Source organism: Mustela nigripes, chromosome 3 (assembly GCF_022355385.1).
Source record: "Mustela nigripes isolate SB6536 chromosome 3, MUSNIG.SB6536, whole genome shotgun sequence".
Lineage (NCBI taxonomy): Eukaryota > Metazoa > Chordata > Mammalia > Carnivora > Mustelidae > Mustela > Mustela nigripes.
This window is the reverse complement of record NC_081559.1, coordinates 4,297,027-4,311,548: the sequence shown is the minus strand read 5'-3', so window position 1 is coordinate 4,311,548 and position 14,522 is coordinate 4,297,027. Positions and strand designations below refer to the sequence as shown.

Sequence of the window (14,522 nt, the reverse complement as noted above, 5' to 3'; positions counted from 1 at the left end):
TGAAAATACTGAAGTTCCGGTGTTTCCTTTCTACCCCGGCACTCAGGGTACTATCTACACCTGCTACTTCTTATCAGATCCACCCAGAGTTTCCCCACCTCCCTGAGGACTGCTCAGGACAAAGTGGTAAGTCCCAGGTAGCCCACTCCTGCTAGCCCAGTCCTGGCGCTGTTAAGTCCTCCCGCTTAGCTGGTCTCATTCCAGCAGTTTCTGCCTTAAGAGCCTAGGACGCTGAGTGTAAATCTCAACAGGGAAAGAAAAAAAGATATTAAGGGCAGAGCTAGAGCTAAATTGAAATGAGACAAGATAAAAAAACAAAACAAAAAAAAGTACCAAGTCTTAGGATTACATTTTCAAGATGAGTGAAGCTGGGTTTGGAAGTATTCTGGCATCGTTGGGATTTAACAAGAGCTGACCTTGGCATATAGGAAACTTTCCCCTTCAGTTGATCGAGCCCTACATCAGGCTCCCTTCTCAGTGGGGAGCGTGCTTCTCCCTCTCCCACTCCCCCTGCTTGTGTTCCCTCTCTGTGTTGCTGTCAAATAAATTTAAAAAAAAAAAATTTTTTTAAGTATCCGCATGGCCCAGTTCACTGCCCCTGGGCCATGCGGAGAGGGGTTCACTTGGGAAAGGGCATGAGAAAAGTTTCTGCGGTCATGGAAATGTTCTGTACATCTCAAGAGGAGTGTGAGTTCCCCAGGCATGGGCATTTATCAACACACAACCAACCTTTGTGCATTCCTTTGTATGTAAATTCTATACTAAAAACGGCAACAAAATACTGAGCTAGTATTCGTGCTGGGCAGGGAATAAGCATGCTGAAATAATACATGTCTGTTTACTTGGATATATTAAAAACGGATGAGGGAGATGGATGTAATGAAACTAGTCAGATGTTAATGACAAAATCTAAGTGGTTGATGCACAAATGTTTACTCTAAAATTGTTCATCATCACTGTAGGTTTGAAATTTTTCATGATAAAATGTTGAGAAGTTAGTGCTGGATCAGAAGCAAACAAACCTGTCTGCATGCTGGGGGGTACAGCAATTCTGAGGACGGTCACTGGGAACACAGAATTCCTTCTGGTGTACCCTCCGCCCGCCCATTGGCCATCGACCTCTCCTCTGGCACAAACCCTGGCCAACATGTCCTCTGCGCTTTCATAACCATGCCCTCACCCTCTGGACAAAGGTGAACAGAAAAACAGCGCAAGACACTCAACTGTCAAGCTGACCTTTGTGAAGACTCAGCCTTACAAGACCGTCGTGATGAACTGTCAGCGTGCGCACCTTCTTGCACGAGCAAAGTACAAGAGCTTGACTGTTCACAGACACACACATGCACACACATACACACACCAAAAGAAACCCAACCTAACTGCAGTAACTAATATAAGTTGCTTAATATTTCAGATTTAAAATTATGAGATGGCCTTCTCGGGGCATGAAAAAAATGATCTGTATTTGCCTCTCATTTACATTGCTCATGGAGAAAGAGCTTAACATTGGTTGAGCCCTGGATATGGTTGTGGGGTTTGCATACATTGGTTCATGTAGTCCTCAGAGCCCATTATCCTCATTTTATAACGAGGCTCGCAGTCACGGAGCCAGTAGACAGTAGATCTAAGATTCAAACCAAGATCTCAACTCAAAACTCTTTTTCACCAAAGCACACTGTCATGGACATTTAAAATAGATTTCATCCTGCAAAGCTAACATCACTACGGGAACATCGGCCGTTTGGCTAGGATTATACAAAAAAAAAAAAAAAAAAAAAAAAAAAAAAAAAGGCAGTTTCATGTTCTCCTTCAACTGCTTTTACCCAACCACCACCCACCAAAAGGTATTTCTGAGTTTACACTCCCCACCAGTGTTGTTGACCAATGTAGCAAGAACACAAAAGATGGCGTTTCCATAGCGTCTACAGCTTTGGGGAGCAGCTCAGGGTTTAATAAAGCTGCTTAAGGGAATTCACTTTTGATGTCAGCATTGGTAGTTCATAAACTAGGATTAGATGGCTCCATTTCTGCCTAATGATCTCCTACATCATGCTGAGACCATCAGACAAAAATCCTTACCCAAGGGACTGAGGGAACATTTCCCCCACGGGTTAAGCCACATTCCGAACCACAGAACTATGTAGTCATCACCCAGTAGATGGCACTAGCTGTGTTTTTACTCCGGTGGCAGTCCTGGGACCTAGGTCAGAGGTCATCTTTTACTAGGGTTGTAAATGTTTGAAACAGACTTGTCTCCACGGCAATCAAACAATGCCTTGCATATTATTTGTGGAAAATACTTAGCTGGCTGTGTGCAGACCAAGACTGAGATCTGTAAGGGGGTGGGGGGTTCTATCAGGCGTTCTTAGGAGAGTGTACCACTACCACGTCTCCAATCCCACTACTTCTCACTCCGCCAACCGACTGAGGAACGCTCCGGTGGAAGACCGGGCTGCAATAAACATGTATTTGCTGAGATAAGCAGTAATAAAATCTATTTTCAAAAAAGTTTTAACAGAAACCTAGGGTGAAAAAGCTTTTTACTGTGATATAGCCCCAAATGAAGTCAGATCATTATAGATGATCTGATTTTAATAGACATAATTCGAGCCATTCTACGTGAACCTTTTCAAAAGTCAGCAGAGCTCACATCCAGAGGCCATATGTACGGACACCACCTGCTTTACTCAGTTCTGCTCCTTGGAGGCATAGGCTTCCAACTCTGTCTCCCCATTTTGCAAACCAGAACTGTGGCATATTCTAGCCTAACAATGATGAAAGAAACTACATATGCATTTCAAAACAGCTATGTTGGGAGAGAGATCAATGCTCTCTCCCAACTATGCTCTCTCCCAAGCTATGCTGGGCAGGAGACAAAAATCTGTAGGGTCTTACTCCAAGTTCAGCTCTACCACTCCTGCACTTACAAATCCTCCTCCAGATAGAGCAGAGAAGCAACTCGTAGTTCCATCAAGTTCGGGGGGAAAATCTATCACAGGCGTGTAAAGTAGCATGTCAATTTTACTCCCATACATTCAATATATGGATAAGAAACTGAACTCTATATTCAAAAGGTTTTGATGGAGTAAAACAGAAAATTCGACTTTTGCTGGGAAACATTTAAAAAAAGTTTCTGAAAACATGCCAAGGGCTTCAGCTGAGGCTGTAGGGACACGTGGTGGCAAGGGCTACGGTGTGGGAAGAGGACGGAGACTCCTTGGGCTGGCATAGCCCTCGACCGTGGGAGCCACGCGGCTTGTGGGCTCCCCATCAGGGCCTTTCAGAAGGCTTGAACGCCTACCTGTCAAACATGTTAAATGTTCCTTTTGCTACATCACACCAGTTACCTCATAGTGGAAAAGAGCCCTTAGGAACATCTTTGGGTCTAATGTTCTTAATGAAGAAAGTGCTAAGTTTTATTAGGAACAGTCTATGGACTTTTCTCTAGTCTGCGATCTGTGCTTTGAGAAACATCGTTAGAAACTATTAGCTCAGAAACCTGGAGTGATGTGGTTATAGGACTCAGACACAAACTCTGGTGTATCCCCAGTAAAGCAAAGGAATTGGGAAGAGGTGAACAGGCCTGGGAAGGAAGAGGTTTCCCTAAGCTTCTCCCTCAGCCTTACACACACCACTCACGACTGCTATTTTCCAAAGGTCACACGCATTTCCTCAGAAGCATACCTTAACGGTTAATCATTACAATGACTTTGTGAAATGAGGGGGTGAGTCTTTATCCCAACATTTAATCATTGGCTGAAGCCTGGTTTTCACCACAGCCAAGTACACCTGCCTTTACCCCTCTCTAGCCCGCTTTTCTACCAGAAATGTGAAAACACTCTCATCAGATGGGGAAATTAAACAAAGAAAAGGCAAAAGAGATTTTTGCAAAAGCCATCACAGGGCAAGTAGTCCCAAGCAGCAGCCTAGAGGCGGAGACAGATGCTGGGCAAGTGCTCCGTGTGGACTTGCTTTCCTGTGGTTTCCAAGGTTTGCTGTTGGGAGAACCTTTCCAAGTACATCAAAGAAAAGGATCGTAGGAGTCACTGGAGCCTAAGGTTTCGTGAAGCAAACAGTACTTAGTTTTGTAACAGAAAAGGGAAGTCATTTTGGTAACTGGAATGCCAGACCTATATAAACTTAAAACTGCCATTGTGTCTCCATGCTGCTGTAGAGACGGCCAGTGTGCACCTCTGAGAACACTTTGTGGGGTCACATAACCAGCTTCCTAGACTTTAAATGTTCTCATAATTACTGTTGGATTTTTTTTTACTAACTTCCCATCTGTTTGTTCTGCATCATCCCTTTGGCGTTATTACTAAACCCAGCAAATTAAACATTCTTTTAAAATGTTAAATAATAAAAATACAAATCACAAGGATTCAGTACTACAAATATTCAGGGACTCAAGTTAAACTGTCCTCACAGAGCAGACTACCCGCAGACCCCAGCCTGTGAAAGCAAAGCCAAAAGACACCTCTTTTTATATAGGTCTATAGGTATATATAGGAAAGGTGTGGTTTTTTTGTGTGTGTGTACATATATATAGGTATATATAGGAAAACCTGTGTAAATGCCTTTGGGAAAGCACACCGCAACCTTCACTATTACACATCCTTCTCTGGCCTTGTGAGGTTCACTCTCCCGTCTCTATAGTGCAGCCACCAGCCATAAACCTGTCGCAGAGAGGAGAGGCCGGCTGGCTGATGAGACTTGAAACCACTTCAGAACTGTTTTGTAGAGATGAGATGGGGCCCAATTCTAGTAGGTGTGTATTTCTAAACTACGTGGTTTTGTTTTCGGTAGGTGTTTAGACATTTAAAAATTCACAAGTGAAAGCACCAGGGAAGAGGAAGGTAGAAAACTTTCTTCCTCTTCTTGTTGAGAACCGTCCAAGCAGACTGGTAGGGCAAACATTCGTTATGGGCTGTAATTCACTTGGCTTTGGTTTTGGAGGCTTCCCTTAAGAAAAAAGAGATCTGTTAATAAACAGTAACACAGAACAAGATTAAGTTATTGAGGCAAATGTCAATTACAAAATTAACAGCTTAGATCGTTCTCCATTTAATCGCAACATGTTAGAGGATAACAGTGTTTCCACACCTAACGCGGCATCTTCTTCTGTTCTTGAGGTATGATCAGGTGACACTTTGCCTACTACGTGCCAGAAATCACCCTCATCACTTACGTGGAAAATCTTCTGTAGCTCTCTAAAGGGATACTTCTACTTGTTTTTGTATTTGTGGAACTTAAGGCTTATAGAGGTCCTAAGTGTAGTAATTTGTCCAACATCATAGGTGAGGAGACAGTGTATCAGGACTAGAAGCTCAGCTATCTCTCCCGATAGTTTACTTTTCTGAAACTCCAAAATTCTTTTAAAATCATCTTTAACACCATATTCACACAAATAAATTGTGTATTACTGCTCCTCCCCCTATTTAAAGAAAAACTTATATGCTAACTTTTAGTAAATTTTTACTTCCAACATGTTATCTTGTAACTTAAAAAGATATTAGTCACAAAGCCAAATTCACGGAGTTAAGGCTAAAAGAAAACCTTCTAGAATATATAAACCTTAGTTACCAAAGTACTATGAACCACGAATAAGCTCCTTGAGATGACTCGTCACCGACCCCTTAACTCCCCAGTGTCTCACACTCAGTGTGTACAGCAATTTGTTAAGACACACTGAATTGGAGAAACGAATATTCTGGTACCAATTTTCATATTCAAAGGCTACGGCGTTCTTAGAAAACAGAGTCTACTTAAATTATTTTGTGATTTAAGGCAGGGACAAAAGGCGACAAGTACAGAGCTAAGCAGTCCCCTTGGTTGAAGTGATCATTACAACTACGGTAAATTTACCGGCTCTCCATTGCAAATCACTGAAGAGTGAAAATAAGGGAAGTCCGTTAACATTAATGCAAGTTTTATTGGGGCTAATTTGGAAGAACTGAATTCTAACAAAGGAAAAATTTACCAGTTACCCACTCTACAATAGAAAGTGGGAACTGGGTGTCATTTGTAAGACATAAAGAAATTCTACCTTTACATTTCTAAATAAAGCTGTACGCACTTCTTAGAGAGAGCCGTTTAACTTTGGTTGATAAGGCTTTGCGAATTATGTTCAGAAACTTGGACAATATTCACACACACACTTTTCAAATAAAAGTTAAGTACCTAGGATTTTCACTCCAGGGTGAGTTTCTTCAAGTACCTAAGGACACTAACTTAACTGCGTATTCCCACATGAATTCCATTTGAAGTGCCTTCATCTCTGTGCCACAATTCTTTAAAATAATCAGATCAGTATTTATTATGACTTTTTAACTCCCTCAAATTATACTTTAATATTTGAAATAGTAGTTTCAAAAAATAAATATTCAAGGCCTCGGTTTTAAGTTTCCCTTCAGTGTAATGCACACAGTTGACAACAAGTATTAATAGGACTACCCTAAAATAAATGCAGCTTTCTTATAAAAATTCTTGGTTATAATACAATTTCCATTCTACTCCATAATTCTGATAAAGAATATATTCTTTTTTGGTAATAAAACAAGAGTTTAGAAGATTCAGTCCTTGGAAAATCCTCTTGGCAGTCACTCAAATGAAGAAGTCAATCATTCCTGGAGTCACAAACACTCAAAAACTGCTATTACCACTGAGTTTTTGGGGGCGGTTTTGGTGGTTATTGCTTCAGTTGGCAATACCTGAATTTAAGACAAAAGAACATCTCCCACTAAGCCTTACTTTAAATATTACAAAATGTATATGGAAGATAGACTCATAGAGGCTATAATGCTGATGTCTTAAGGAACTCACCCACAGAATGGGGCGTGTTTTTAAAGCATACCACTGATCTTTCTGCCCTAAAAATAAATGCCCCTACTTTTCAGAGTCTTCCCATTCTTCAAATTCTTCAACAGGAGACTTGAGCAGCTTAACACTTTTGCTATAAGAACAATCCACTCTTGTTAACAAACCCGAAACATAACAGGAAACCGATAAAGGACACAGTTTTCACAGTTGACGATAAATAAAAGTGCAGTAAGTGTTCAAGTAGGGTGTGTAGTTTAAAAACTACATGTGAGTATTGGGCATAGGTCATCTTTTAAAGGCTCTCCGAGGGTCCCTGCCATTACTTATTGTGGTCATGACTGTTTGATTATTAGCTGTTCCTTGTGGCTGTGAATGTGTAGGTCCCCGGCCATTGCTTCTACCAGCATATGAAAACTGGCATCCCCGTGATTCTGGGCCAGCTTGAACCCCGTTTCCTAAAAAAAATATAAAAACTCATCACCATTTCAGACACTGATATATAGTAACACACCTATTTGAAGTTCTGAACGTTTTTATAAGTAGTAGTAGAGAAAACAAATGCCCTTGTTTTTAAACTACTAGAAAAGACTCAATGTGCGTTCTGAGTTTTCCAAACATGTAATTACTGTAAATGTATTCGCTTGATGCTGTATTAATATGGAGAAAGAAATAGAACAGTTTGGGGAACAAAATGAGAAATTAGTCAAGAAAAACATAGTAGTGTCCTGCGCCAAAATTGTAAGGGAAAAAGAAAAAAAGGTAAAACAGTGTATGAACACTGGCATTAGGTTCAAATATGGTTAATAATTCAGAATGAACAATGGAATTCTCATTTTTCAAAGGACAAGACAGCAAAGTTTCCCACAATGTGATCGCTACCAGCTGTGCCAAAACATGCTCCCACCGGGTCAAACAGACTTCAGCCACCCGACTGAACTCCCAATCCCAAAGCTTTTCCTCCCGAATAAAAACTTCAAAAGACACAGCTGAGAGACCCATTAACGTGGCATCTGAGAGTATTTGAGGGGTAAAGGCCAATCTTTTGAAGAGGCAGCTACCTGCACGTGTAAAAACTTAAGGTGAGCTATTAAAGGTAAAAGGCTTTTGGTGTGCCCAAATAATCAGTAATTTTCCATCTATTATAAATAATCATCAGATTATAGAAATTTTGTTTAAAAAAAAATCAATGGAAAACCTATTACGCGTCACTAAAACAGATTTCTTATTATCAGCCACCGTTTAAATACAGAACGTGCTCTGGGAGGTGGGTGGGCGAGGGCGAAGCAGGTGAAGGGGCTTAAGAGCACACGTACCCGGCCCCGCGGAGTGCTGAACCACTGCTCTGCGTGTGCGAAACTCATAAAACACTGTGTTAACCACAAGGAATTTAAACAGATAAATAAAATACATGTGTACAAAATGTTTTTTTAAAAATAAAAAGATGCTCAGTACGTTAGCTTAAGAGAGCTCATCTGCTCTTTAGGAAATCACTTACTGGGGACTAGCAGCTCCCTTTTAGTGTCAATGCACACCTAATGACAGTTTTCTTCTAATCTTTCGTAAGATACATTCGCTTAACTTCTTAACACCTGATCACAAATATGAAAAAAAAAATCTTACCCACTGGTCCAAATGTACCTGTACCCATATTATTATTCATGGAATTATTCTTCTGCTCATTGTGTGCCTAAAAAATATGTTTTTAATTTAACCGATTAAAGATTTATTAAAAAAATTATTATAATAACAAGTTATATCCATTCTTTAGTTTTGTTTTTTTTTTTTTTAAACACATTTTTAAAAGATTTATCCGAGTCCATTCAATGTTACTATTCAGGAATGTTTCCCAAAGCTTTCATAGCTTCTGCTGTATCTTACTGCGTTCTCCTGATATTCCTCCCTACTGCTCCAAGTGCTCAATGGCACATATATTTATTTTGTGAGTATATATACATATATCTTTAGTGTTTAATATATATGTCACAAAACATACAGAATGACAATGACTTTATATTCTTTTTTAAAACTGTCCTCATTATTTCTGGGTAGGACAGGGTTGAACACCTAGCCAGAGAATTAGAGTACCCTGTCAAAATTAGTCTAATCATATGAACAGACTATATACATTTGGATTAATTACCCCTCTGCTCTGTTGTCCTCGATAATCTGGGTTGGGTTCACTGAAATTTGGCACTTCTGAATAAACCATACAAAATCTGAAAGAAAATAAAGCACAAGTTAAACGATTCCTAAAATAATCAACCTTTCTTTGCGTAACATGCATAACTTATAGGAATGAAGAATTTAGGTGTTAAATGAATTAACTAAAAAGCAACATGCTAACTATTTATACAACGAAAACTTCCTAAACGCCATGTTCCATAAAAATCAAAGCATTCTAAAACACTCAATGGTCCACAATACTTAAAATATTCTTTTTTATTTTAGTTCTTCTGTACTGCAAAAACTAAATCATGTCAAAGATCAAGGACACAGAAACACATCTCTGTGCTATGGCTCCGCAGAGGCTGCTGTCCCTGAACCAGGTTTAGGGTTCCAGAGTGGTTTTTCCAGCAGTGGTGATGGATTTGCACTGATCCATTCACACACTCCCATCCAGTCCCTCTTTTGACCAATCACTGTGAATCTGCAAAGATAATCATTCAAGGTTAAGAGCGGACACTGCAGGTATGACAAAGACATGTGGCTATTAGGACAACAGTTTATTCAAATGCTTCTTGTAAGTTGACTATGGCATATATGAAGATTACACATAAGCATTTACTTAGCTCCTTACCCCATAAATAAATTAAAATCGGTTGTGGTATATCCTAGACTGACCCTAACAAAGTCAAGTCAAGGAAGAATGAGTGACCTCCACTGGTTCTTCACATAACTGACCTCTTTCTCTGTATACATGAAGGTCAGGAAAAACCCCACGTCTTTGGATGATATTGGCGCTAAGAGCTTTCATAACAAGTTGCTCTAATACTGCTCTAAAAACAAACATAAACAGTTTTTCTCCTAGCGAAAGCAAAGTGTTAACAATTTCTGATCTTGAAAAGCTAGCAAGATTATCTTTTCCCGACAATTTTATCCCTACAGTGTAGAACCTTTCTTTTGTGTGTGTGTGTGTATGTGTGTGTGTGTGTGCCATGTGTGACTTCTGTAGGTCTTCAAATCTCCTACAAACAGAATGAACTAATGATTTGGCTCACTGCCAACACAATACTTTATGAACACATCCCAAATGTCTAAGCTAATATGGAGGCTAAATTACCTTTACACCCCTAGAGAGGATGGTTCCTCCAAGTCAGGGTGGAGATTACCAGGGTAGGAGTATACGGAAGCTCGCACTGTAGCTGCCTGTACGGTACCTAGACTGTGGATAAATACAGGACTTCAATGGTCATCGCTGGCAAGTCCTTCTACCGTGAGTACATATTCACCCATAAATGAAAAAAGAAAATTTAAACTGTTGGCCTGAAACCTAACTTCTTTCCTAGCTTCTTCTTTGGCATTTCACCAGAAGACAGAACCTATTTAAAACTGCACTGTGACACCTAAAAGACGCGTGTTCCCAAACTCTACAGAAATGGCCCCATTGGGGCTCATCTCAAGTGCAACTTCATGCTCTTTGCCAGGAAAACTACTATTCTCAACCACAGGAAACAATATGGATGGCTGTTAAGCTGGTACATACATGCAAAGTTGTTTTTACAGCGAAGCTATTGAAGGCATTCAGTTTACCAATACAGAAAAGCCAAGAAGTTTATCCTTTATAGTTTATACCTACCAGTTACTCTGTAGACACTACGTGTAATTTATTCACTTACAGGAAATGCATTTGAATACTTACTCCCCAATTTTTTGAAGTTCTCCACCCCTTCCAGTGTACAGCGTCAAACAGCCTTTCCACATGGATGCATACCTAGAAAGGAAAGAAACGTCTGTTCTGTAAAAATACATGTATTTCCTTCTACTGAAGTGAAACTTTATACTGTATTTTTTTGTATCGGGACGGAGGTGTAGATCAAACTCTGTCTACGGTAGTAAACCAATTAGTCTAATTTATTAACTTGTTACTTATAATCAAACAGTACAAAGAGAAGTCTACTGCCAAATTTTGACATAATTATCTAAACTATAACTAACCCTAGAAAACAGGAAGTCTTTTTGAAAAGCAAGCATTGTTATACTCCAAAGATCACATCTTCAATTAACAAAAGAACGTTCAATTGAAGAGATTCAAGCAGAAATTATTTCTCAATCATAGCATATATACTATCAACACCAAGTATGTGCTTTTATACACATTAACTTGGTCTCCTCAGATTATTCAATAAAAACAGTTTTTCCTTTTTCTCTATAAAACACATAGGAGGATTCATGAGCTACTGAAAATTTGTTAAAATTTAATCAAGGGCCTAAAAAACAATCACAAATCTCACCTATCTGCCTTTCCAAACCTGCAATCCTTACCATCAATTTAGCTGAACAGATTATTTACTCTGATCAACTCTGAGAGCACAGACAGCATCATTAAATATTCCTGCACAAAAATCTAATAAAAATGTAAATTAAACATTGTAAAATCAGTCTAAAATTTGGTTTTCAGTGGTTCTCTATAAACTACAATGGTAACTTTAAGACCTAGAATGTTAAATTATAGGGGAGCCTAGGTGGCTTAGTGGGTTTAGCATCTGCCTTTGGCTCCGGTCAAGATCCCAGAGTTCCAGGATGGAGTCCCCAGGTCTGCACAGGGCTGCTTGCTCAGCAGGGAGCCCGCTTCTCCCCCTGCCTGCCACTCCCCCTGCTTGTGAGCTCTCTCCCTCTGACAAATAAATAAAACCTTAAAAAAAAATGACAAAGTATAATTAAATATTGTTAACTAAGTCACTGTATTTCATTTTTTAACATAGATTAATAAATACTAGTTCCACATTATACATTCGTCTTTAGTAAGGGTAATCCACTAAAGACTGTTATGCTATACAAAAAGCAACTTAGAAGAAAAAGAGTGCACTAATATTTCACCTTAGTAATGTGAAAGTTAACGCATGCTGAGAAAAAATTTGAAGTTTCAACAAGTAAACATTTAACTTGCATTTGTTTTGGGAATGAGGTCAACGACAGATACAACTAGAACTGAAGGGCCTTACAACAGGCCAGACTCAGCCACACATGTGATTTTTTAAGTAAGGTGTAATTATTCCCATCTTACAGATGAAGAAATTACCCAAGTGTAAAAACCTCAAGGTCACACTGAAGTTACAAAACAGTGGAGTTTCTTTAGTTTTGAATTTTCCTTTAAAATATACTCCTTGAAACTCTATAAATACTATATGGAACTTGATTTTAGTCTTTCCACAAATTTTTTGAGGGACATACCTATGTATTTCCCACGGACTACAAAATAAGGAGGTATCTGAAATGAGATGCTGTTTACACTACTTGAGATAGATGCGAAACATTCTGGCAGCCAGAAAAACTTCAATTATGCTAATCCGCGCCACACCCTCCTAGGCAGGAATTCTCTTTTGTGTCAGCTACAGATGTGGACGTTTAAAGACACAATTAGTGTCCTGAGTCACTGCAGGAGGATAAAATGTCTATGCTCTGACTCTCACTTCCTTCTTTGAGGACACTCTGCCTCACTTCCTGAAGCTGCTCTGAGGCCTGCACGAATTACCAAAGGGCCTACCCAACCTCCCGCGTTCAGGGTGATCTGACACTTTTCTTCCTGCCGAACATTTTTCTGCCTATCGTTCTGGTTTGTGTACTCCCCTGACCTGACGGCAGCAGGCACCGGAAGTCATCTTCCAGAATGTGCCTTCCAGATACTGTGAACTTCCCTTAACTTTTCCATTCCGGTACAAATTGGACATACCGCAGACCTGCTGAACTGTCCAACTACAATCTGATGTCCTGTCTGAACAAAATAGGGCAGGATTTCAAAAGCCACTAAAAAGGGGGAAAAGCTAGAAAAGCGCTGACAGCTGTATTAAATAATTTATGAAACAAAAAAGTAAGTAGGATGAATTTATGCTAATTTTGCCAATCTACAGAAAACACTCAGTGATCCCCAAAACGTATTTAACCATCTGCTTGACCTGTACAGAGGGGAAGTGGGCTAGATTCCGGGGTCAAACTAACCGCTTTCCTGGGAGGGTGTTCCATCCCGAAGCTGTCCACTCCCCAAAATGACCATCCAAGGGGCCCCAAACTGCGCGGGGGGCCACCGAGCAGACAGGAGCTGCAGCACCTGTCAGGTCCCCAGCGGGTGACTGCAGGCTGTCACCTCGGAAGCCTCCCCCGTCCCTCCGCACACCTACCCTCGGGTCAACCGAATGATGTCCCCGGGCTGGATGAGACCTCCGATTTCGTCCCACACGGAGATAGTGATGCTGCCCGTTTTGTCGGCCACTTTGCATGATCTCACTTCATGGCCGTCTTTGGTTTTGGTCACGCGTCCTGCGGGGGTTCAATCGCAAGGGGGAGGGGTGCGTCAGGTAACGAGGACTCGAGAGGCTCGAACTCCTCCTCCGCGGACGGGGGGCAAGAGGTCGAGCCCCGCGATTTCGCCGCAGGTCGGACCCGAGCCCGGGACTGGGGGGCACCGGGGCCACGTGGACGGGGGGAGGGGCGGGGGCCTCGCCGAGGCGGCGGCGGCGGGGAGCCCCCCTCCGGCCCAGCCCGCGCGGGGCGGCGGGGCGGCGGGGCGGCGGCGGACCCACTTACCTATCTCCAGCACAATAAAGACGACATTTAAGTTTTTCAGTCCGGGCTTAATGTCTTTTATGAAAAGAGGAGGGTCGCTGCCCCCGTTCATACCGAGGCAGGTGCGGCTACGGCTGCGGAGGCGCGGGGGGCGGGGGGGCGAGGCCTCCCACCTCCCGGGCCGGGGCGAGGGCGCGGGGGCGACCCTGGGCGGGGGCGGCCGGTCGGGGACCAGGGACACCAGCCAGACGGCGCTGGGCGCCCAGCACGGAGGCGGAAAGGGGGAAAGGCTCCCGGGTTCCACAGCAAACAGGCGGCGGCCGGACCCGAGCGCGCTGCGGCGGGGCGGCCGCGACCCCGGGCCGGGCGGCCCCCCTCGGACAAAAGGAAGGTCAAAAAAGGCAGCGAGGGGCGGCCTCCGCGCGGAGTCCCCTCACACTCGCAACACACACGCGCGAGCGCGCGGCCCGGGCGTCCCAAGCTTCGGGCAGGGACGGACTGTGACAGCGACCCGCGCCGAGACCCGGCGACCACGCACGCCCCGGCCCGAACCGCGACTGCCGCACGCGCCCGCGCGCCGGCCGGACCCCTACCCCGGCAGCCCCGCCCCTTGTGACGTCACGGGCGTCGGCACGCCCGTCGCCGGGCTCGCCCCGCCCGCAGGAAGGGAAGCGAGGGGTCCGGAACCGGCCGGCGTCGCACGCGCAGCCTCCCTCGCTCCTCGCGGGCGGTCCTCTCGAGCCCCGCCCCCCGAAGCCGTCCAATGAGCGCTCGGCCCCGCCCCTCCCGCCCCGCCCACTCCGCTGCCGCCGTCGCTGAGCCACGTCCGGGAGTCCGGCGGCTTTTTGCCGGCTCCGGGCGGTCACCGCGCGGCGCGGGGTGTCCTTGCTCCTTTCTGGCTGGGAGTTCGGCCTTCCCCGGGCGCTTTAACCCCTCGTCCCCGCGGGTACCCGGGGCAGCGCCTGTGTTTAAGACCCGTGGGT

General features: G+C 43.1%; 1 protein-coding gene across 1 annotated transcript; it reads right to left on the bottom strand.

The window, feature by feature from the left end:
- Positions 1-4,996: 4,996 nt before the first annotated feature.
- Positions 4,997-13,664, bottom strand: NABP1 (nucleic acid binding protein 1). Its single transcript, XM_059393090.1, has 6 exons — positions 13,561-13,664; positions 13,155-13,293; positions 10,679-10,750; positions 8,960-9,035; positions 8,440-8,506; positions 4,997-7,274 (listed from the first exon to the last, which is right to left on the bottom strand). The coding sequence occupies exons 1-6, from the start codon at positions 13,649-13,651 to the stop codon at positions 7,105-7,107; spliced, it is 615 nt and encodes a 204-aa protein (XP_059249073.1). The 5' UTR covers positions 13,652-13,664; the 3' UTR covers positions 4,997-7,104.
- Between the last annotated feature and the right edge of the window lie 858 nt (positions 13,665-14,522).

What these genes read in the sequence shown, in the direction of transcription:
- NABP1 (XM_059393090.1), bottom strand. Translation starts at nt 13,651, where the DNA reads ATGAACGGGGGCAGCGACCCTCCTCTTTTCATAAAAGACATTAAGCCC. An exon ending in GAACTTCAAAAAATTGGGGA is followed by an intron (nt 9,036 to 10,678) that starts GTAAGTATTCAA and finishes ATTTTCTTTCAG; the next exon opens with ATTTTGTATGGTTTATTCAG. An exon ending in GAGGACAACAGAGCAGAGGG is followed by an intron (nt 8,507 to 8,959) that starts GTAATTAATCCA and finishes CATATTTTTTAG; the next exon opens with GCACACAATGAGCAGAAGAA.